This window comes from Gadus morhua, chromosome 23 (genome assembly GCF_902167405.1).
Source record: "Gadus morhua chromosome 23, gadMor3.0, whole genome shotgun sequence".
Classification (NCBI taxonomy): domain Eukaryota; kingdom Metazoa; phylum Chordata; class Actinopteri; order Gadiformes; family Gadidae; genus Gadus; species Gadus morhua.
Window position 1 is genome coordinate 22,995,679 of NC_044070.1, and position 23,112 is coordinate 23,018,790.

The 23,112-nt window shown below is 50.2% G+C and overlaps 1 protein-coding gene across 1 annotated transcript in view; it reads left to right on the forward strand.

Annotated features, from left to right (window-relative positions):
- Window positions 1-21,274, forward strand: part of LOC115537035 (cadherin-6) — a 48,482-nt gene extending 27,208 nt beyond the window's left edge. Inside the window, exons 5-11 of the mRNA XM_030348629.1 lie at window positions 1,005-1,192; window positions 5,944-6,197; window positions 14,167-14,303; window positions 15,521-15,642; window positions 16,458-16,575; window positions 17,284-17,535; window positions 20,481-21,274. Of these exons, the coding sequence (XP_030204489.1) occupies window positions 1,005-1,192; window positions 5,944-6,197; window positions 14,167-14,303; window positions 15,521-15,642; window positions 16,458-16,575; window positions 17,284-17,535; window positions 20,481-21,001 (1,592 nt within the window). The 3' untranslated portion in view covers window positions 21,002-21,274. The remainder of the gene's footprint in view (window positions 1-1,004; window positions 1,193-5,943; window positions 6,198-14,166; window positions 14,304-15,520; window positions 15,643-16,457; window positions 16,576-17,283; window positions 17,536-20,480) is intronic.
- Window positions 21,275-23,112: the final 1,838 nt, after the last annotated feature.

Sequence of the window (23,112 nt, forward strand, 5' to 3'; positions counted from 1 at the left end):
TGTGCGTGGATCTAATTTGTGTTTGTGTGCATGTGTGTGTGTTTCTGCATGTGTGTGTGTGTGTGTGTGTGTGTGTGTGTGTGTGTGTGTGTGTGTGTGTGTGTGTGTGTGTGTGTGTGTGTGTGTGTGTGTGTGTGTGTGTGTGCGCGCGTTGTGCCTCCTTTCTGCTGCAAAACCCACCTCATTTGTTTGCGCATAAACCACACAGTGGGGACGTTGGGAGTGACAGGCCGCCATCGCTCGCAGCGCCGAGGAACAGGAAACTGCATTAGAAAAACAGAAGGACCAATTAATTCACACGCAACAGATTGGCCCCAAAGCTTTATGGCGCATCCCATCATTCCGGTTTTGGTGCAAAAAGAAAAAAGCCTTTAAGCAACCCTGATGAGAGGCCAAATGTATGCCGATGAACCGGCTTTTACTGCCTGAGCAACGGCTTTTTTTACAGCTGACCAGCTCGTGCCATATAACTTAATGTATTTCTCCCGCTCCCTAATATTTCTTCTTTATTCTTCTGCTTCAGCTCCTTTTTCTCCCCTTTAGCTCATTCGGTATTTCTCTTACTTGTTACTTTCCCCGGTTCCCTTTAGGCTGCCTCTCGCCTGACCTTCACTCCTTCTCTCACTCGCTTTCACCTTCTTTTTATCCTCCTTTGTTCCTTCATTCAGTATATTTTCGTTCGCTCTCGTCTCTTTCTTTCTTTCCTCCTTTTTCCCTTCTCTCCTTCTCTACCTAATTCTCTCTCTCTCTCTCTCTCTCTTCTCCCTTATCTCATTCGCTTCCCCTCTCTCTCTCTCTCTCTCTCTCTCTCTCTCTCTCTCTCTCTCTCTCTCTCTCTCTGCAGAACATAAATAAAAAAAACAGCTTCATCAACAATTTCTCCATCTCTCCATCTCCCTGTCTCTCGCATTACATGAATTAAAGAAACGACATAAACCAATCTCTCCCTCCCTCTGTCTCCCTATGTCTCTCTGCCTCCCTCCCCCTCTACCTCCCTCCCCCAGGCCTGTATGAGTTCCGGGTGCCAGAGACAGCCGACCTGGGGGCCACGGTGGGGCTCCTGAGGGCCCTGGACGCCGACATTGGCGAGAACGCCGAGATGGAGTACCGCATCATCAGCAGTGACGGCCCCGGCATGTTCGACGTCTTCACCAATAAGAGCACGCAGGAAGGAGTCATCGTCGTCAGGAGGGTGAGGAAACGCGCGCCGTCCATGCGTCGCGGCGCGCTACATTAGCCGGGTTAATTAAGTCCTTGTCGGTGTTTGTTAACGGTGGCGGCGGCGGCGTGGGAAGCCAGTGGAGCGGCGCCAGTCCGTGCGTGGCGGCGGCGTCGGAACAGACGCACGGAGAGAGCGGTACATTATCGCTCGGATCCGTGCCATCGGGCGCACGAACCGGAGGACACCGACGGGAGGGAACAGTGACGCAAACACGTTGTGATAGACGACGACGGTTCGAGAGTACTGCGTGGCAGCGGTTTTATAAAAAGTGCTCGTTTAAGATCAGAGCTCCCGAACATGTCCACAGAAAAGATGAAACCACGGACGTCGCGTAACTCGCGCTGAGGTGTCGAGTTAAGCGCCGAATCTCGAATCAAACACACCTCGACTGGGGTTCATTCATCGCAGCCCCGGAGCCGCGTACTGTCTCTCCCCCAGTCCGTGAGCCTCGGATGAACTCCATTCTTCTCCCCACTGCCTCCAGGCGGCAAATATAATATCGACGCGCGGTATGGATCGCACCAACCAGCGGCTGGCCTCCTCCGCCGCCGCCGCAACCACGCCGTGCTTCTGATGTATTCAACGAAAGGCTGACAGTTGCTTCATCAAGTGCCCTCTTTCCCTCTTTCGTCTCTCTCTCTCTTTCGTCTCCCTCTCTCTTTCGTCTCCTTCTCTTTCGTCTCTCTCCCTATGCTTCCAAAAATCTTTCGTCTCTCTCTCTTTCGTCTCCATCTCCCTCTTTCTCCCTCTCCCCCTCTCCCTCTGCCTCGCTCTCCTTTTCTCTCTCTCTCTCTCTCTGCCTCTCCTGATCTCTCTCTCTCTCTCTCTCTCTGCCTCTCCTGATCTCTCTCTCTCTCTCTGCCTCTCCTGATCTCTCTCTCTCGCTCTCTCTTTCATCTCCCTCTCTCTTTCGTCTCTCTCTCGTCTCTCTCTTTCGTCTTCCCTCTCCCTCTTTCTCCCTCTCCCCCACTCCCTCTGCCTCGCTCTCCTTCTTTTCTATCTCTCTCTCTGCCTCTCTCGATCTCTCTCTCTCTCTCTCTCTCTTTCATCTCCCTCTCTCTTTCGTCCCTCTCTCGCTGCGTTCAATCGATCCCCCCCCCCCACATCATACCATCATTGAGCAGAAGAAGACATAATTGCCTTCTTTTCCCGAGCCTTGGCCGCTGCTATCACGCGAGCGGGGTGGACGGCATGTTGGAGTGTTGTGCAGGGGGGGGGGGAGGAGGGGGGGAGGAGGGGGGAGATGTGGGGGGAGAGGGGGGGGCGATGTGGAGGGGTTACCTCCGCCAACCCTAATGCTCCACCGTGCTAATTAAATGGGCTTGTCAAACACGAGTGGCTCCCGTCTCCCCCCCTGCTCCCCTCTCTCTCTCTCTGCCCTGTCTGTCTCCCCCCCACCCTCCCACCCCCCGCCAGCAACATTTTCCTGGATTGACATCGCTCAGCGTCCCCGTCCCCCCACACCCCCACACCCCCACACCCCCTTGTCTTAACAGCAGACGCCCGAGTGGAGGGAAAAAAGAAAGAGGAGAAAAATCGATGGCTCGTATCAAGTTATTATCGATGGCCTGGGAGCGCGGCCTGTAAGCCCGCGCGAGGCGTCGCGCTGCCACGGGCTATTTGAAGCTGTCCTTTGACCTTTCCCCCCCCTAGCATACACACGGACGCACACGGACACACACACAAACGCACACACACCACACACACACTAACCATCTGCGAATGCGTCGGGCTTTGAGGATCACAGGGCTCAGTGCTACAGAGTGTATATCGGTGTATATATATATATATATATATATATATATATATCTCCATGGTCAGATGAGGTCAGCATCGCTATGACGCCTTCATAATGCCCGCTGGATCTCAAGTGTACACAGGAAGCCAAAACAAAGCAACAACAACCACAGAATGGAGACCGTCTGTGGTAAAAAGAGTTCCTTCATGATATCCGATCACCTATCGACAGCACGCGTTAACCGATCACGCGTGAGTCTGACGCCTGCAGGGAGGCCCCAGTGGTGAACGCTTCGCAGCCACACTTCACGGGCCGTTGTGCTGACGCGATTCTCGTCGGACAGGCAACGGTGGATTCCTTGAAATGTTTAATCACGGTTTGTTTCGGGCATTGAGGATCAGCACTTCAGATGTAGCACCCTTGAATAAGAAAAAGCAAAGGACATGTTTTTAGATAAAGCGATTAGTTTCTTTTTGTTGGTTTTTACAAATCAATCTTGTTTTTGTATGCAGGTTGTCTATGGATAAGCGACCTTCCTTCAGCCTGCGAACAGCTTTGTGTGGTTTACGCAGATTACAAAGCCTTGTTGAATGTGTCATATAAAACTAAACCTGAGGCTGTGCCTTCTACCTTACCAGGAAAAACGATAAAAAGCTTGAGTTTAGTGAATGCTTAAACCTCTCTTGAACCGCCAGCCAGCGCCACGTCGGGTATCACTCATTAAAAAATAGTATAATATACCTTAACAACAATACAAAACTCTCTTTGAACCTTTTCTTTCCGCCTCCCCTAGCGTTGCTATCTGACAACTTTCACCCAGAGCTAACCGCGGCGTTGAGCAGCACGAGGCTAGGGGTGATTCACAGTGACGGACGTGGGAAATTGAGCCTCACACCATCAAGGTTAATTGGCAGGTATCGTGTTCTCGCATGGCTTCATGAGGCTGAAGAAATGGGTTGGAATAAGTTCCCCAAGGAAATCATTATCAGTTTAACAAAGAAATACTGTATACGTGTGTTTTTCAAAGCTATCCGCCATGATGCACGTTGCCCTGTCGACTCTAGCTTTGGCCATACCTAGGTCAAGCCATCTTTTCCTGAGAATGCAAGGTGAAGACTCCGGACCGGTGATAGTTGGCCAAATATTAATATAAAATGGCTGTATTTGATTAATGTACACCAATGGCTGTTACTGCCCCCCCCTATGAAGAGGCCCGATGCCATTGGTCACTGGCATTGCTCCAATGACGTCATTCCATGTGCAACAGAGTGCTATTTTGGTGCCGAGAAGATTTTGCCTTCAATGGTGCAATTATTAATACACGTGAATTATCCGAATCGAAACTAATCCTTTATCTACTATCTAATACCTGGAGGTTGTTAGACTAGCTGAACTACTACTTCACTGATCTATTTGGTTCCACATTTGATTGTGACCGAAGAAAAACAACAGAATGTAGTATTTATGGTGGCATATAGATCAGGTCAATGGACATGAAGGAAAGGGAAGGGGCAAGGCATCTTTCACAAAGATGCCTACAGGCAGATTGCTGACATTGGGTAGCCAACAATCCATAGGCAATATGAATCGTAGTATCGAGTGACCACCATGGCTTGCAGATATATTAGTGAGATATTTGTAAGTGTGGAGAAAATCTTCTGATGCTTTCAGGGTAAAATTTTTTTGCAAATTTTGCTAATTTGTCACACCACCCGACTAGGCTCTTGGCTGGCTGCATATCACTGGTGCAGAGCTGCGACGCATGCTACGCAGAGCTAGGCCAAACTCTTCTAAAGTAGGCTTAAGTAAGCTAGTTAACAACATACGGTATGATATTCTACGACATGTTAAGATATGCTAAAGTAGTCTAAACTAGTAACAGTATGATATTCTACGATAGGCTAAACTAGATAAGGTATGATATTATACGATATGCTATACTAGGCTAAACTAGATGCAGTATTATATTACACAATATGCTAAAACAGGCTTAAGTAGGCTAAACTAAATAGGGTATGATATTCTACGATACCACAGAATTACAATACTTGTTAATGGGATGTTAATCACTAACTCATCTCGGATGACCCAGTGAAATGCGCATGGTTTCACTGAATGTCACAGTGAATGGATGGCTTTTCACAGATAGAAGGAACCACAGTGTACCGTTTGCACAGTGAGCCCAGAGAGAGCTCCGCCACTGATAGCTTTGCGGACAGACCATCCATAAATGTAATCCTTAATCTCCGTATCTGTCTGTCCATGTGTCCACTCCCCCCTTAAACCCCTCTCCCTTCCCTTTAGCCTTCCCTCAGTGTGGCTGAAGCCTGCCTAAGGGTTGAATATTGATTATAATCTAATGGCCGCTGTAATAAGTCCATTTATCCATCCACAGTAATCATGTATTTCTTATGTTCTAATGTTTTTTTTGGCTTGCCTTTAATGTTTAATCTTTTAATTCTGTTTGATACTTTCTCCAGTCCTTGCTTCTTACTTTTGGTGTAAAATTGAACACTTTCATCACTTGTTTGATACCGAATTAAAATAATGTCTCTTTCCCCGTCTCCCTCTCTTCCCTTTCTCCATTTGGCTCTCATTCTACCTCTCTTCATCTTGATATTTTCTCTCTCTCTCCGCACTTTCATCTCTCCCTCCATCTCTTTGCCGCACTTCAATCTCTCCCTCCATCTCTCCCTCTCGTCCTCTCTCCCTCAATCTCTCTCTACCGCACTTCCATCTCTCTCTCCAACTCTCCTCTCTCCCTCCATCTCTCTCCCACTCATCCATCCCTCCCTCCCTCCCTCCATCTCTCACCTCTCCCCTTCCAACCCTCCCTCCATCTCAATCCTACTCCTACTCATCCTTTCCCCCATTGCTCTCAATTTCCCTCTCCATTACTCTGGTCCTCTGTCTCCATCACCACCACCTCCTCCCCCCCCCCCCCCCCCCTCCTCCCCTCCCCCCCCCTCCTCCCCCCCCCCAGCCCCTGGACTTTGAGCGGAAGCGGCAGTACAGTCTGCGCGTGCAGGTGGAGAATGTCCACCTCAACCCCCGGTTCTTCGCCGCCGCGCCGTTCCGCGACGACGCCACGGTGAAGGTCCAGGTGGAGGACGTGGACGAGCCGCCCGTGTTCGAGCGCCCGAGCTACGTCATGGAGGTGAAGGAGGACGCCGCCAGGAGCACCGTCATCGGCTCCGTCAGCGCCTCCGACCCGGACGCCCTCCACAACCCCGTCAGGTACGGTCGGCCGACGCAGGGATTCAAAATGGATGAAAGCGTCTGCTGAGTGACTTCCACGTAAACGGGTTACATCCGGTTGTATCTGGTTCAGTGGGGTTTGATCTGGTTTTAAATGGATTGGCCTCGTTACAGCCGGTCTTAACTGGTTTATTTTGTCACACCTGGTTTGACCTGGTTTCCTTTTGTTCACACATGGCTTGTTCTGGGTTTAAACAGTTTGAGCTCACTTAACCCGGTCACACCTGGTTTCACTTGGTTTTGCATGGTTACCGTGTAACCATGGTTACACCTGCTTGCATCTGGTTGCGTTAAGCTTCACCTGGTTCCCCTTGGTAACCTCTGGTACATCCTGGTCGTATTTAACATCACCTGGTTGCACTTGGTTGCATCTGGTTTAATCCGGTTGTGTTTAGCTTCACCTGGTCTCCCTTGGTTACGTCTGGTTTAATCCGGTTGTGTTTAGCTTAATCTCTCTACACCGGTTTCCATTTGGTTACCCCAGCTTTCTCATTGTTGAGCTGGTTTCGCCTGGATTCATCTGGAACCACCTGATCTCTGGTGGACCAAGATTGACAGGATTAAAGGATTTGGGTGGAGCTGGGTGGATCGCTGTTGCCTTGTAGCTACAGAGATCTTGATTTGAATCCTGGCCTTAGGACTTTGGTTAACTATTTGTATTCTCCCCCTCGATTTAGCTTGTGTCTGCCTGCCTCAAAACACACGGGCAGGTTAGACAAATTCAATTTACATTTGGATTTACATCTGGATATTTACATGGATTTACTTACAGCAGATGCTTTCAACCGAAGCAACTTCCAGCCTACAATCAATATTGAAGCAACTAGTGTGTGTGTGTGTGTGTGTGTGTGTGTGTGTGTGTGTGTGTGTGTGTGTGTGTGTGTGTGTGTGTGTGTGTGTGTGCGTGCGCGTATGCGTGCGCGTGTGCAGCAGCCGGACCAACTGATGTCAGTTACACAAGTCACCAAAAAAAAAGATTTCATCTGGCGTCTTCGTCCCCGGTGCACCAGAGCTCCGGACAGAACAACGACTTCACTCGACTCGTCTATGGCGACGCACCGGCATGAAACAGACTCCCCGGCTGTCAAGGACCACACTTGTTAACCCGGCTATGACAGCCCCGTGAAAGAGGTTAACTGTGCTGTTGTCATTGGAAACCAAAGCCCCTCCCACCGCTGGGAAGTCAAAAGAGGATGGATTTGATCCGGCTAAGAGCATGAGCCGCGTGGCTGCGAGGGAACAAATAGATTTCTTTCTTTTTTTCACCAATCCCGTCTGAAGTGGGGTGAAAAAAAGAAAGAAGGAGCTGGTATTGAGGCAGAGCGATGCAGGAAGAGTAATGTAAAAGAGGTTTAACTCGTTGTGTCTGCTGTCTGCCCCCCCGGCACCTATTGTACTCCGAGACATCTCCCGGGGAAGGATCCCTCTTATGTGTTCTCATTTTTTATTTTTTTTCCTGGCCCTTTCTGAGGGGGTCTTACGCTGGGGGGGGGGGGGGCCCATCCGACACAGGGCCCCGTCGAGCCCTTTCGAGATTGGATTCACAACACAGGGGCTTCACAAATAAAGTTGGCTGAATTTGACATGGATGACAGTATTCTGGCGAACACCGGGATGAAAGTAGCATTCGTGGCGGATTATGGCGTTGAGAAGGAGTGCGAATGTTCTGGAAGGTATCAACGCACAGCGGGAGGGCCCACCAGAATTGAAAGAACCCCCCCTCCTGAAAATCAACAATTGCTCAACGTTCCTGGGTTTTCCATTTGCAGGAAGATGGTTATAACGGTCGTTTAGCAGACGCTTTTATCCAAAGCGACGCCGATAATGCAGCCTCACGTCGTTAAGGAGCAGGTAGGGGGTGAAGGTGATCTCGCTGAAGGATGCCTCCAGGTACACCGAGAACATGGATGGGGGGGGGGGAGATTAAACCCAGCTTCTCTCGGTTGGAAATTGAGGGAAAAACAACTACGATATCACATCCTAAAACCCCAAACTTGAAACTCAACACAAGTTTGGCTTGAATGTCATCGAGTGTCAAACCCAGCTCCTCTCGTTTGGAAGTCGGGGAAGAAACACTACGATATCCCATCCTCAAACCTTGAAACTCGGAACTCAACACAAATTTGGCTTGAATGTCATCGAGTGTCAAACCAAGCTGGTCTCGGTTGGAAATCGGAAGGAATAACTACTATATCACATCCTAAAACCCCAAACTCAAAAATCAACACAAGTTTGGCTTGAATGTCATCGAGCCTCAAACCCAGCTAAACTCGGCTGGAAGTCTGTAGGAACAACTACGATATCCCATCCTAAAACCCCAAACTCACCTCCTTTTGAGTTTGGCTTGAATGTCATTGAGCATCAAACCCAGCTCCTTTCAGCTGAAAGTGGATGAAAAACCGGGCGGATATCCCGTCCCAAAACCCCAAACTCGAAACCCACGCTTTCTGGAGTTTGTCCTGAATGTCAGCGAGCCTCCCATCCCGGTCCCTCTAAAACGCACCCTCGCAAAGAGGGCACTCGCCCCCCCTCGGTATAACCTGGATTCCGGAGACATTTACGCAGTGTACTCCCTGGAAATAAAACCAGCGCTTCATTAGCATACCATAGTTCAGCGAGATAACACAATCAATGCCGCCGCCGTCGTTTCGCCACGGCCCAAGCGGCACTCAAAAGGAAAAGGGCGGGTGAGGTTGGGCCTGCGGTCCTCGTACTAAGAGACTTTCTTCGTTTTTTACGAGCCACGCCAGGAGTTGATTCTCAAGGTTGAAGTTCCAGTACTTTATTGCGGGTGTCAAATATGATATCATTCTCTTTTATCACCCATCATCCGTGCGGTACCTACCCGCTGGCATTTACAGCCAGAGAGGAGGGGGAGGAGACAGGGTTGGGCATGAGGGGGGGGGGGGGGGGGGGGGAGAGGGTGTAGCTAAGACCTAAGGGTTGTTAGGGGAGGTCTGCTGAGATCCAGTGATTGTTATCTGTCTGTGCGCGAGCGCTACCCCCCCCCCCCCCTCCCTCCCACCCTACCTCCACGACAGACACCAAAGTCCATCCACTTTCAAACTCCAGAGGTTGCAAGTGTGCAGACATGCATGCATGTGTGTAACTGACACAGATACACACACACACATGGTACTCCAGGGAGCACGTTAATGAATCCCCTGCTATACGCACATGCACACACACACACACAAGCACATACACACAAGTACACACACAAGTGTAAAACAGAGTGTGACAGATTGTGGACAGCCTGGTGTTCATGGTGCTGGTGCCATGTTGTATTCTTTTTAAGGAGGATACAATTATACAGCACTGGCAACCTGTGTGACCATCACCACCTCCACCACCACCACCACCACCACCTCTGGCGGGCATAACATCATGCAAGCACCTGCACACAGACAACGGCACCTACACACAAACACACACACACACACACATGATGTAACCACATTCAAACTACTCCCCCACAAAAGCCAACCACACTGAACACACACACACATAATGACCCAGCTTACTAGCGTGCAAACACACACACACACACACACACACACACACACACACACACACACACACACACACACACACACACACACACACACACACACACACACACACACACACACACACACACACACACACACACACACACAGCTCGGTTCCGGCTTCCTCCTTGCTCTTTCTTTTTCCTCTGACTTTTAACTCTCTTCTTTTATCACACTTGTTCAGTTGTTTGCTTGTTCCTTATTTAATCTGCAGCCTCTCCAAATCAGGCCAGTGGTGGGGACAGAGTCCTGCTCTGTGTTTTTTTGTGACAGTGGAATTACCACTTCCATTCATCCGCGCCGCCGTCACGCAGCCGCTGTCCTCCGCAGCCCCGTGGCCGCGCGAAGCCCTCCGGGGAGCGGGCGGTCGCGGCGCCAAGGCTGGCGTTGTTCATCCAGAACCACCACCGACGTCCGCGCGGAACTCTCCGGAAGGACACAGAGGAGGAACCGGAACAAAGCGGAGATCGGGAGAGAGAGTGAGAGACAACAGAGACTTGTGGAGAGGAGGAGATACAAGCCGTACACAAGCTGCATCTCCTCCCCGCTCACCAGGGCCAGCGGGAGATTACTCCGGGATATACCCGACCACGTTTACGTGGCTTTCCGGACCGTCGGGGCTCGAATGCGTCCGCACCGAGCGCGATCAGCATACAGGCAGGAGCTTGTTGTTCTAGTTGACGGCAGATGGCGCGACCCGCGGTTCCTGTTACGATCGAGGACGCGTTCCGTCATTGGCGCCGCCGCCGTGGCTCGTCGCTCAACTCAAGACCCCAAGCGGCCCAGAATCCCCTCGTCACAACCCAATGTTCGGGGGCTTGGACCACGTCACCATGGCAACAGCCCAGCCCGACCTCGCCCAGTGTGTGAGCTGTCCTGCCAGGGAGAAGCGGAGCCCGGGGACTCGATGTATGCTAACATTAAGGATGCACACGGCTGTTCTTCGCCCCCCCCCCGCCCCCCCACCCCAACGGGGGAGGTCACACCGCAGGCTGGTACACATCCACCCCTGCGATGTGCCTCTGGTGAAGGGTCCGTTCTGCAGGGAGGAGGTGCTCGGGGAGAGACCCATGAGACGCCCATGAGGCTGTTAGAGGTGGCGGACCGGCACGCACTCTGGGAGACGCAGCACGGGGAGGACATTGATGCTTTGATGGGCTGAGGATGTGTATCATATAACATCCACTTCTGTGTGGACCGCCCTGTCCCAGCGAGGACCGTCCATTGTTGTTCCAATAACAAGCCAGGGTAACGAGGGACATGCAGGCCTCTTGAATGCAGAGAGGGCCTTTAGAACGGGTAATAGTGAGGAGGGGAGGACGATGCGACAGTACATGAGAGGGAATATCAGACAGGCTCAAGAGAAGAAGTCTGGGACTCGAGTGGAGACACCAGCACAACAACATGAGAGAGACTAGCAGTACGACATGAAGACCTTCAGTGGTTTCAGTCCGACAGAGGAGTCGGCAAATGGGAAAGGGACAACAATCTTAAACTGTTCTTCAATAGTGTCTCTGGTTTGCCGGTGCTATTCTTTGTCCTGCGGTGTCCGGAGGCAGCAGGTTGAGTGTTGCGGATGCCAACAGACGAAACAAACTCACCCGCGAGGCCGATGACGTAGCGTTGGAGCTGGACTCTCCGGCGGTGGCGGGGGCGTCAGAGAGGAGCAGGCCGCCCAAGTCGTGCGTCATCTCGGACGATGACTGCCAACAGGTCGTAGACATGCTGGTCAAGCAGAGGAGGATATTCAGAGCTCGTGTAGGGGCCTGCAGTAGCTCAGTAGGGTTGACTTGTAACCGGAAGGTTGCTAGTTTGAGTGTCGAGATGTCCCTGAGCAAGACACCTCCCCCTGACTGCTCCCGACGAGCTGGCTGTCGCCTTGCGACGTTGACTCAGCCGTTGATGTGTGAATGTGCGTCGCTTTGGATAAAAGTGTCAGCTAAAGGCCCTAAATGGAAATGTAAATGTCATTCCACTGAGTTGCACTGCAGAGCGCAACAGGGGATAATTCCTGCCTGTGGCCATCAAACATTCAAACTCCTCCCCCTCTGAGTCCATAGCCTGGCCCTTGGACTTATTTCACCCCTGCTGCTATAACCCCATAACTCATCTATTATGTATGATATTTTCAGCTGGTATCTATGGCTGTGGCAGACCTGTCATAAGCCTGTGCAATTGTTGCATTCGGACCTGCTGAAGTTATTGAGCGGTGTACCGGTCTGTCTGCCTGCCTACCGGCACACAGGATGCCCATGCTCCCATTGTGCACGACTGGACTCGTGCACCCAAATGCAAACCCACACACATACAAACACGCACGCACAGGCACACACACACACACACACACACACACACACAGGACACGGGACACACGGATAAACCGTTATTTCCTGGTCGTTAATCAGGGGACGAGTGATTCCAGCAGAATATGAGGAAGGTAATTAGCAAGCCCGCCAGGCGCAAACGATCTACCGGGTTCAGCTACACTGGAGGAGGACAACAGAGGCTGGGTATGGCTGGGGGTGCTGGTGGAGGTGGAGGAGGAGAGAGAGGGGAGAGACTGGGTCTGGCTCGGATGGCGGTGGTGGTGGTGGTGGAGGAAGAGAGAGCTAGAGGAGACGAGAGAGAGAGAGAGAGAGAGAGAGAGAGAGAGAGAGATAGAGAGAGAGAGAGAGAGAGAGAGAGACAGAGAGAGAGGAGGAGGAGGAGGAGGACAGCATTCTGTAAGCAGAAGTGGAGGAGGAGATGCAGGAGGGAGGTGGAGGAGAGAGCTAGAGAGAGGGACAGAGGGGGGAAAAGGGCGAACGAGGAGGGGCTATGCCTGGCGGCGATGGAGACGGAGGGTCGAGCAAGAGGAGGAGGAGGACAGAGAGGACGAAGGAGAGAGAGCAGGGAGAGATAAGAGGATAAGGAGACAGAGAGGAGGAGAGAGAGACCGAAGGAGGAGAGAGAGGAGAGGCTGAGCCTTCTGGTGGTAGATACATGGACACGCCAGAGCTACCCAGTGGGGAGGAGAGGAGGAGGAGGAGGAGGAGGAGGAGGAGGAGGAGGGTTGGGCTGTTTTGATAAAGATAGTAAAACGGTCGATGCGGTGAAGGGGTGTGTGTGTGTGTGTGTGTGTGTGTGTGTGTGTGTGTGTGTGTGTGTGGGGGGGGGGGGGGGTTGGGGGGAGGGATCTGGGCGAGGAGACGGAGGGGGGGGTGCGTGCCAGGAAGCTGCCGGAGGTGGAGAGAGTGCTGGGGGTGTTGGCGGGTGGAGGCGCAGCGGTGCGGAGAGAGCCCTCGCTCATGCTCTCCCCGACGGGGTGTGTGTCCTCTCCGGCTGGCCCCCCTGTCGCCTGCGACTCCATTAATCACCCTGATGCATCGCCAGTCCAGCAAACACAGGAAAACATTACCACTGGATAACCTGTTGGCTCCCGTGTGTGTGTGTGTGAGTGTGTGTGTGTGTGTGTGTGTGTGTGTGTGTGCATGTGTGTTTGCGTCAGTCAGTGTGAATGCATGTACATGTGTTTGCTTATGTATACGTGTTTGAATTTGTGTTTGTATGCCTGTGTTTACTTGTACAGTATATATATATATATATATATATATATATATATATATATATATATATATATATATATATATATATAAAACATAGTTAGAATTTGTTTTGTGCAAACATATGGATTTCTGTGTGTGTTTTTGTGCCTGTGTCTATGTGCACGTGACTATGTCAACTGTGCGCATTTTCTAGCCTGCGTGCATGTGTGTATTGATTGCACACAGATGGAGCGTGTGCATCCCCTTGTGTGTGTGTGTGTCTCCATGCACACGTTTGTTAACGTGTTTGTGTGTATGTCTGAACTTGTGTGTCAAGGTGTGTGTCGTTGTGTATGTGTATGTGTGCTTGTTTCAAGGTGTGCATGTGTGTGTGTGTGTATGTCTCAACTCGTGATCGTGATTGTGTTTGTCTGTGTGTATGTGTGTGTGTGTGCGTTTGTTTGTGAGGCAACTCCAAACACATTGTCTCTCCCCGCCGGAGCACACAGTCTATTCTGGAGGACTTGTTTATTTTGGGCTGAAGAAGTTTCCCACAGTGACGGGTCTAAACCCGTCCTGCACGCGTCTTGGAGGCGCTGTGCTGAACTTTCCCTCCACACCTCCTAGCCTCCCTATCTGACTCGCCCGCATGATTGAAACATCTCTCTCTCTCTCTCCCTCTGTGTACCTGTATGTGTGTGTGTGTGTATGTATGTGTATGTGCGTGCGTGTGTATGTGTGTGCACATTTGTGTGTGTGTGCTTATGCGTGTGTGTATGTGCTTGTGCCTGTGTGTGTGTGTGTGCGTGCATGTGTGTGCATGTGTGTGTGCACGTTTGTTTGTGTGTGTGTGTGTGTGCGTGCACTCTGCAGATACTCTATTGATCGGCGGACGGACATGGACAGAGTGTTCAACGTGCACGCGGGCAACGGCTCAGTGTTCGTCCTGAGGGAGCTGGACAGAGAGGAGGCCGCCTGGCACAACATCTCCATCATCGCCACCGAGTTCAGTGAGTGCAGAGAACAACTTTTTACTCATTACGGACGGCCGGCATTGACGCCTCGCGGGTTTGGCTGATTCACCCAGGCCAATTTTGACATGTAAAATGGCACAAGTCTCAATGATTACTTCCGATGAATTGACAAAGATTGGATTAAATTACACACGAGTGGTTTAAACGTTTTCAATGTTTTTTTTCTAAAAATGAACCTAAAGTGGTTAATCTCTGACTAATATTATTTCTACATCAAGTAGAATACACAGAGGTTTGATAAAAATTACATTCCAGGCATTGAACTCTTTTTACGTATAATATTTTTCTATTTACACATGGAATGTTTTTCTCAACCGTTTAACGGTTTATTCCCAAAAATGAACCTAAATTGGTTCATTCAGATATCCAAATGTCCATGTGGCTGAATGTTTTCCGCTTCACATTTCTACTACAAACAAATGACTCCTTTGGTCTTGGGAGTATTTTCTAGCAGCGCTCTGATTAACCCTGACACCATTAGACACTCCCCCACCTGGGAGCTGGCCCTCACTACGGCCCCAATACTGTTTCCACCGCACCCCGCCCACATCTGAGGGATTAGGCACTGCTGGGTAACTGGGGTATGAGGTTAAGGAGGCGAGGAGGGAAAGAGGTGTCGCTTTTTACCTAATTTAAGAAATGCCCTTTTATCAGGATGGTAAATTCAAAGACATTTCGGAGATTGAAGGCCGGTTGGAAAGTGGGTTAAAATGGAGAGGGTGGGGGTGGGGGGGGGCGTGTAGATTGGACCTGAATTGCGTGAAACCAAAGAGGGGTAGGGATAGACACAGATCGGCCTGATAAGCACAAGCAAGGTTGTTGAAAAAAAAAAAAAAGAAAAAAAAAAAGAGTGTTCAGAGCGTGATTTCATCAATGAGCGAAATTGTACTATAATAAAATCAACATTTTTTACCAGAGATGGTAGATGAATACGGCAAATGATGACATTTCAAGAAGACAACGTTATCGCTAGGGTGGTTTGTTTTAAAGAAACAGCTCAGGTTTTGCGATACATTTTTTTGCGACAAAAAAAAAATCACAAAATTATCAGACAAAAGCACAGGCAGCCTGAGAAAAGGGTTTCCGCTCTGTTTTACGTAGATGTCTTAAAGATATTAACCAAAATACTTTGAAACTTTGAACTTTGAAAACGACCTCGCAGCTGACCGCTGTCCCCCCTGACCCCTCTACAGACGCCCCTCGCCAGATGACCCGCGTCCCCGTCTTCATCCGGATCCTGGACGTCAACGACAACGCCCCGACCTTTGCCACAAACTACGAGACGTTCGTCTGTGAGAACGCCCGAGCCAACCAGGTATGACCCCCGCACGTAGGGGACGGCACGTGGCTCAGGAGGTGGAGCGGGTCGGCTGGTAACCGGAAGGTTGCTGGTTCGATCCCCGGCTCCTCCTAGCTGAGCGTCGAGGTGTGACTGCTCCTGACCAGCTGGCCGTCCTCTTGCGTGGTTCACACCGACGTCGCAGTGTGAATGTGTGGATGAATGGGTGAATGTTGGGCATTAAAGTAAAGCGCTTTGAGTGGCCACTCTTTAGAAAAGCGTTCTCTAAATGAGTCATTTACGTGTCTCAGGGTCTGGGTTGGATCTGTCCTCAGGTCCTTCTAGCGATGTGCACTTTCCACTCCCAGACGAGCGGATCTCGATTCTCAAACCCCAAACGTCTGCAACCTTGAGTGCTGTCAGTAATGACCTGCTCATTAATGACAGAAAAGTTAACTTTGAGTCCCCTCGGATGAAAGCGTCTAGCGCTAACTTAGTAAATGGTGCTGGATCCTGTCCTATTTTCCTGGTCCACTTCTGCTCGAGGCGCATGGTGTTCCATCTCAAAAGTACGAGATGGGCGCGTATATATAAGACGCTATAAACTAAAGGAAGGAGTGGAGAGTCGGAAAACAGCTTCTGCATGCGGTGCTTACTTTACCACCTTGTGTCGCTGACCCAAACCCCCTGCGCTGCGCCCAGCACGACAAAAACAACACTTTGAATGCTAAAACACCCAATCTACAACATGAAACCTATTCGGCGCGATAACATCACAGAGGCAGGACTGGGCTTCGGCCTTGTCGACTACTCATCCTGAATACGTTGTGTGTGTGTGTGTCTGGTTCTAGAGGATACAGACGGTGAGTGCCAGCGACCCAGACAACCCCATAGGAGGGCACCGCTTCGTCTTCAGCCTGGCGCCGGAGGCCTCGGGCAAGGCCAACTTCTCTGTGCGTGACAACAAAGGTGAGCCCCGCCGTGTGGTCGACGGCCTTAATGCGCCCGGGGAAGCCGAGGGCACGCTCCGCTGACGCCGGTGTTTGTTGGGTTTGTTTACCGCCGTCCGTCCCCACGCATCAATGTGTTTTATTTTATGTCAGGTTTGAAATAAAATTCAAACAAATGTTTGTTTGTTTGTTGTTTGGGCGTCACAGTCTTTGTAGATTTGTGTAGAATGAGTGAATAACATTGGTTGAAGAATGCCTTTGTTGGTTAGTAGTGCTGTTGTTAAGGGTCAACAAGAGTAAACAATAAACAGTATAAATAATAAACAAGCGAGTATTATTATCCTGAGCACGCTTTCACGTGAGCAAATTAACGCAAATGCAGAAAAAGTTTTCAGATTGGTTGTTCAATGCCATTGGTGAGTTGATGAATGAAGAATGCCTTTCGTTAGTTAATAGTGTTGTTGTTAAGGGTCGATAAAAAAAATAAAATAATACAAAACAATAAAAAAAAAATGCTTTCAACACAAAGTTTCAACGTTAAAAGCACCTCGAAAACTGAAAGTAACATCATCCTTAACCCAACGGCCGCTGTCCGTCCCCTACCAGTGATCGTGGTTCTGTGCTCCTCTATGTTCCCTCACTGATTGTGGTTCTGTGCTCCTCTATGTTCCCTTATTGATCGTGGTTCTGTGCTCCTCTATGTGGCCGCTGTCCGTCCCCACTGCAGACAACACGGCGTGGATCCTGACGCGGAGGAACAGCTACCTCAACCTGCAGCGGAGCGTGTACCTGGTGCCCGTGGTGATCTCCGACGGCGAGTACCCCATGCTGAGCAGCACCAACACGCTGACCGTGCGCGTGTGCACGTGCGACCGCGACGGCAACATGCAGCTGTGCAACGCCGAGGCGCTGGCCGCGAGGGCGGGGCTCAGCACCGGCGCCCTGGTGGCCATCTTGCTCTGCTCCATCATCCTGCTGAGTGAGGAACCGTCCCTCTCTCTGCGCTCCTCTATCTGGCCTACCAGTGATCCTGGTTCTGTGCTCCTCTATGTGCCCTCAGTGATCATGGTTCTGTGCTCCTCTATGTGCCCTCAGTGATCGGGGTTCTGTGCTCCTCTATGTGCCCTCAGTGATCGTGGTTCTGTGCTCCTCTATGTTCCCTCAGTGATCTTGGTTCTGTGCTCCTCTATGTTCCCTCAGTGATCGTTGTTCTGTGCTCATCTATGTTCCCTCAGTGATCATGGTTCTGTGCTCCTCTATGTGTCCACTTCTAACCCATCTGTCTCTCTGTGCTCCTCTATCTGCCCTCACTGTGATCATGGTTTTGTCCCCTCCTTCTAACCCATCTCTCTTTCTGCGCTCCTTTATGTGCCCTCAGTGATCATGGTTCTGTGCTCCTCTACGTTCCCTCAGTGATGGTTGTTCTGTGCTCCTCTACTCTCCCTTCCAGTGATCGTGGTTCTGGTCCCTCCTTCTAACCCATCTCTCTCTCTGTGCTCCTCTATGTCGTTGGGCAGGGGTGGGCGGAGCTAATATTTACCTTTACATTGAGGGCTTTTAGCAGATGCTTTTATCCAAAGTGACTTACAATAAGTCCATTCGTCAGAAGAAAGAGAAACAGAAATATATCGCTGTCGGAACAGTAAGGATGTTCATAGAACCAAGTGCCAAACACTAACAATCGCTAGGTTAACCCATTCCCTGTATACAACAGAGATAGCTAGGATAAGATGCCAGACAATGCTAAGTACTATTTAGTAGGGCCCGACCGATATTGATTTTTGAGTGCCGATGCCGATTATTTTCAGAGAAAAATTACAATTACGATTTAATCGGGTGATTAAAAAAAAAAAAAAAAAAAGCATATAAAACATAGTTTTTGATACGTTAAATATACTTTAAACACTTTTGACGAATGTGTGAATTGAATGCAGAACCTTTGAGTGTTTTAGAATACATTTACAGTCAAAAATTAGTGTAATTTACAATGTAAAATAAATAACTAACTCCCAATTTGCTGCGCCCGTGAGCAGTGACTAACACGTGCGTGCTGAGCAGTATGGTCTCACCGTTAGAGTCTACAGTATAACAAATTAACATGGCCTGGGACCTAAAGAAAAACAGGCACAACATGCTCAAACAACGCGTCTTGTGTACATTGGTGAGGTGAGCGCGCAGCTGCCTGAGCGAGCGCGCTTTCATGTTGTACGGTAAAATTCAATCTCCTCTTTTTTACTCCAGCTAAAGTTGTTAGTTAGCAGGCGAGTGGGAGCGCAATCTGCAGGATACTAAGCGCAATAACATTTCTAAAAAAATAAATAAAAAATCGGTTGTAATCTGCGTCTTTTTGGCAGATGTCGATTATTTTCAAAAAGGCTATAATCGGCCGATTAAATCGGCAGGCCGATGAATCGGTCGGGCCCTACTATTTAGTGAGTGCCAGGATGTACAACATACAATAAGTGCCTAGACTTGCCTTGGGGGGTATAGGCAGAGTGTTTCCCCAACATGTTTCTCCAACTTTGGGGTTACCTGATATGCATTTAGACGCTGGCGGGACATTGCTAACTTAAAGGCTATCAATATTTGATAGCACATTTGTGTTGAAATTGGACGGTTTTAAAGGTTGCATTAAGGTCCTGTAAATACAAACAGCCGGCCGGTTTGGCAGCCGGCAGAGAGCCACTAATCGCCGAGTGCGCTGCACACGCATATGTTCACTGGGACAAGGATATCAGCGGCAGATGTTGATGGGGTTCAAACCAAGTGTGAGGCGGCAGAAGCACCAAAAACTGTTGAAGACGGGGCGACAACAAATGTCTGCTCAGAACGGGAAGAGGAGCCCAAACGGGTTGGGGAACACGAGGGTATACTCAGAGAGACTGTTAATCAGCCCATTTAACCACACCTTGGTAGGTGTCGTCCTTTATTTATTTGTATTTATAGTATTTTAAGTCAAACACATGGACTGACTTGAACCCACTACATCCCTTCAAAAACCTCTTGTTTAGACAATATGTGTTGGAACAAGATGGTTTATTTGAAGGGCGCTCTGAAGCCCGGCAAGAAACTCCAAACGCTGTCTCCCCGCGTTCGCCGCGCCAGTCTGACAGACGGACAGAGTCCTCAGATGGGGGTGAACACTCACACACATCAGTCCGTCCCAGTGGACGCAGGCTGGCTCTCAGAACCGCCGAGAAGGACACAGAGCACAGAGAAACAAGCACAACAAACTCCTTTGTTCAGCGGCGGGGTGTTTCTGAGCTTTTGTTTTGCTTGTATCGTAATGACGCTTTTCAAACAGCCGCTCCTCTCTCTCTGTGTTCTGTGTCCTCCGTCTTAGTTCCCTCACAGTAGGGACCGTGGTTCTGTTGCCTACTTCTAACCTCTCTGTGCTGCACTAGGTGCCTTCACAGTCATCATTGTTCTGTGCTCCTCTATGTGCCCTTAGTGATCGTGGTTCTGGTCCCTCCTTCTAAACCATCTCTCTGACTCTGTGCTCCTCTACTCTCCCTCCCAGTGATCGTGGTTCTGTTCCGTCCTCCTAACCCATCTCTGACTCTGTGCTCCTCTACTCTCCCTCCCAGTGATCGTGGTTCTGATCGCCTCTTCCTAACCCATCTCTGACTGTGCTCCTCTACTCTCCCTCCCAGTGATCGTGGTTCTGTTCCGTCCTCCTAACCCATCTCTGACTCTGTGCTCCTCTACTCTCCCTCCCAGTGATCCTGGTTCTGTTCGCCTCTTCCTAACCCATCTCTGACTCTGTGCTCCTCTACTCTCCCTCCCAGTGATCCTGGTTCTGTTCGCCTCTTCCTAACCCATCTCTGACTCTGTGCTCCTCTACTCTCCCTCCCAGTGATCCTGGTTCTGTTCGCCTCTTCCTAACCCATCTCTGACTCTGTGCTCCTCTACTCACCCTCCCAGTGATCGTGGTTCTGTTCGCCGCCCTGCGGAGGCAGAGGAAGAAGGAGCCCCTGATCATCTCCAAGGAGGACGTGCGCGACAATGTGGTGAGCTACAACGACGAGGGTGGCGGCGAGGAGGACACCCAGGCCTTCGACATCGGCACGCTGCGCAACCCCGAGGCCATCGAGGAGAGCAAGCAGCGCCGGGACATCGCCCCCGAGCCCTTCTACCCGCCGGTGCGCCGCCCCGTGCCACCGCCGCCGCCCGCCCGCGACCCCGGCCACGGCCACAACGGGGACGTCCGGGAGTTCATCAGCCAGCGGCTGCAGGACAACGACGGGGATCCCACGGCGCCGCCCTACGACTCGCTGGCCACCTACGCCTACGAGGGCAGCGGCTCGGTGGCCGAGTCCCTGAGCTCGCTGGAGTCGGTGACCACCGACGGCGACCAGGACTACAACTACCTGAGCGAGTGGGGGCCCAGGTTCAAGAAGCTGGCGGACATGTACGGCGCCGACGACAGCGACAGGGACTCTTAACGGCGGACGCTGAACCAGCGGCAGTGGGCGAGAGAGGAGGAGGGGGCCGGAGAGTGGGAGAGGGGGGATGATACCACCGAGGGGTTTGACGTTTTGACGTTTGACGAACGCAAACGAACGCACTCTTACCTACGTGCCGAGATGGGCATCGTCTACTTTTTCTGGGTTGAGTAGCAGAGCGGATGAAGGGGAGGACGCAGGCAACGGCCGCGGGCGCCACTGTCACGCTATTGGTTGTGGTTGGAATAACACCCCCCCCCCCCCCCCCCCCCCCCTCCCCACAAAGCCTTGACCTTTCATTGCCGACCCCCCCTCGTGAGCAGATGTAGACAGATGTGTGTCCTGTCAGTGTTAGTTATGTCCACAGCGGGCGAAACGGCCCCTCACAAAGAAAGACTTTGTGGCAAGACATTTTTGTGTATAGGGGTGAAATGTGGAGCCCAAATATATCTATATTACCTGACAATATATTGTTTCTGTTGTTTTGATTTTTTGTTCCTCTCCGAGGCTGACTGTGACGATCACACAGCAGGAAGGCAAAGCATTTTTTTTTGTAAACCTCCAGATTTGCCGATGTATCTTACAGTATTCATGGGACGCTACGATGCTGCGAATTGTCTTATACCTTAGCTTGTGGTACTTACGGTAATACGAAACAATACGCTGTACAGTTACTCTTCTTTTCAGTTTCGTTGTCCCTCTTTCTACTCCGTTTTCCTCATTCTGAAGGATTCCTACCGTCCGAGCGAATCCTCTTCCGACGCGGACTTAGCCTCTTATCTCCACAGCTGGGCGACCTTCCAGATGTGCGTAACAGGCCGGTACTCCTACTGATTGGCTATTTACGGCGTTCCCTGGGCAACAGTGTTGATGTCGACATCACACTGTTATTATTTTCCGTCGGGGCTTGGCGATATTAAGTCAACGTGGTGATTAGGTTAGCTTCGTTCTCATTGCTCCGATCCCCCCCCCCCCCCCCGACGGTATCGCAACACGATACCGTCAGAGGTCTGTTACAGCCGGGAAACTGCTCTGTTGATAAGGGGCTAATGTCGCTAACGACGTACGTGAAGCTGTTGCCACACACGCTGTCCATCACACTTATATATATAAATGTTTATATATATATATATATATATATATATATATATATATATATTCACACATGTATCATTTACGTCCTGACAGCTTCATGCATTCGCCGATGCGAGGCGAGCTGAAATACCAAATTGTTTTTTTTAAAGTAACTGAATGTCCTCAAACCCAATGCTAATTACGACTTAATCTACGGCGTCTCTTGACCTATAGGAGATGAGGCAAAGGCGTGGCTGTGCCACGTGGTTAACGCTGCCCTGTCATTCGGCCCGGCCTCTAGAAAGGCCCTGCAAGGATTTTTTCAAAAGCAGTCACTTTCCTTGAATAAAGACTACATTTCCCATGATGCCTCGTCTCCAAAAGAGTTACTCCTGGACTACTTTTGAATCTTGTGGTGGATTGATGTTATTTTTGGAGAAGAACAATGAAATGTAGTGACTGTTTGGCAATTTAACGTCATTGTGGCTGTGTGTTATGGCTTTTCAGGGGCAGACCTTTTGAAAGGGGGCAGGGGAAATGGATGATCCACTTCTTTTGTGGAGATTTCCGTGGTCATTTCCCGGGCTCCGTGTTGTTTAACTATGTAGACGGTTCTAGTGTCAATTGCCACTGTAGGGACTCTGTGTGTTATACTCCTTATAAGGCCTTCAAGGAAAACTTGGGACTGTGTTTGAGTGTTCTGCTAATCCTAATTACGTGGTACTACTTCCGAACCAAACAAATTGTACAGTGTCTTCAGTGCAGTAGTGAGACGATAATAAAGCCACATTATTTCAGTGGTCCGTTGGGAACCACCGAGCTGGTAACTCCTTCAGAAATCCCACCAACAGGCCCCACCCTCATGGCTTTTTAAAAGATATTTTTGTTTTTCGTTGGAGACAAAAGCAATTTCTTATTAATTTGAGAAGATAAACTGCGGTAGCAGTTATAGCAGCTATTATCTTGAATATTTGTGTGTTAAGCGTGGCGACAGTCCAGTTTTAATACATTTGTTGTTTTGGACACACAGACGATGA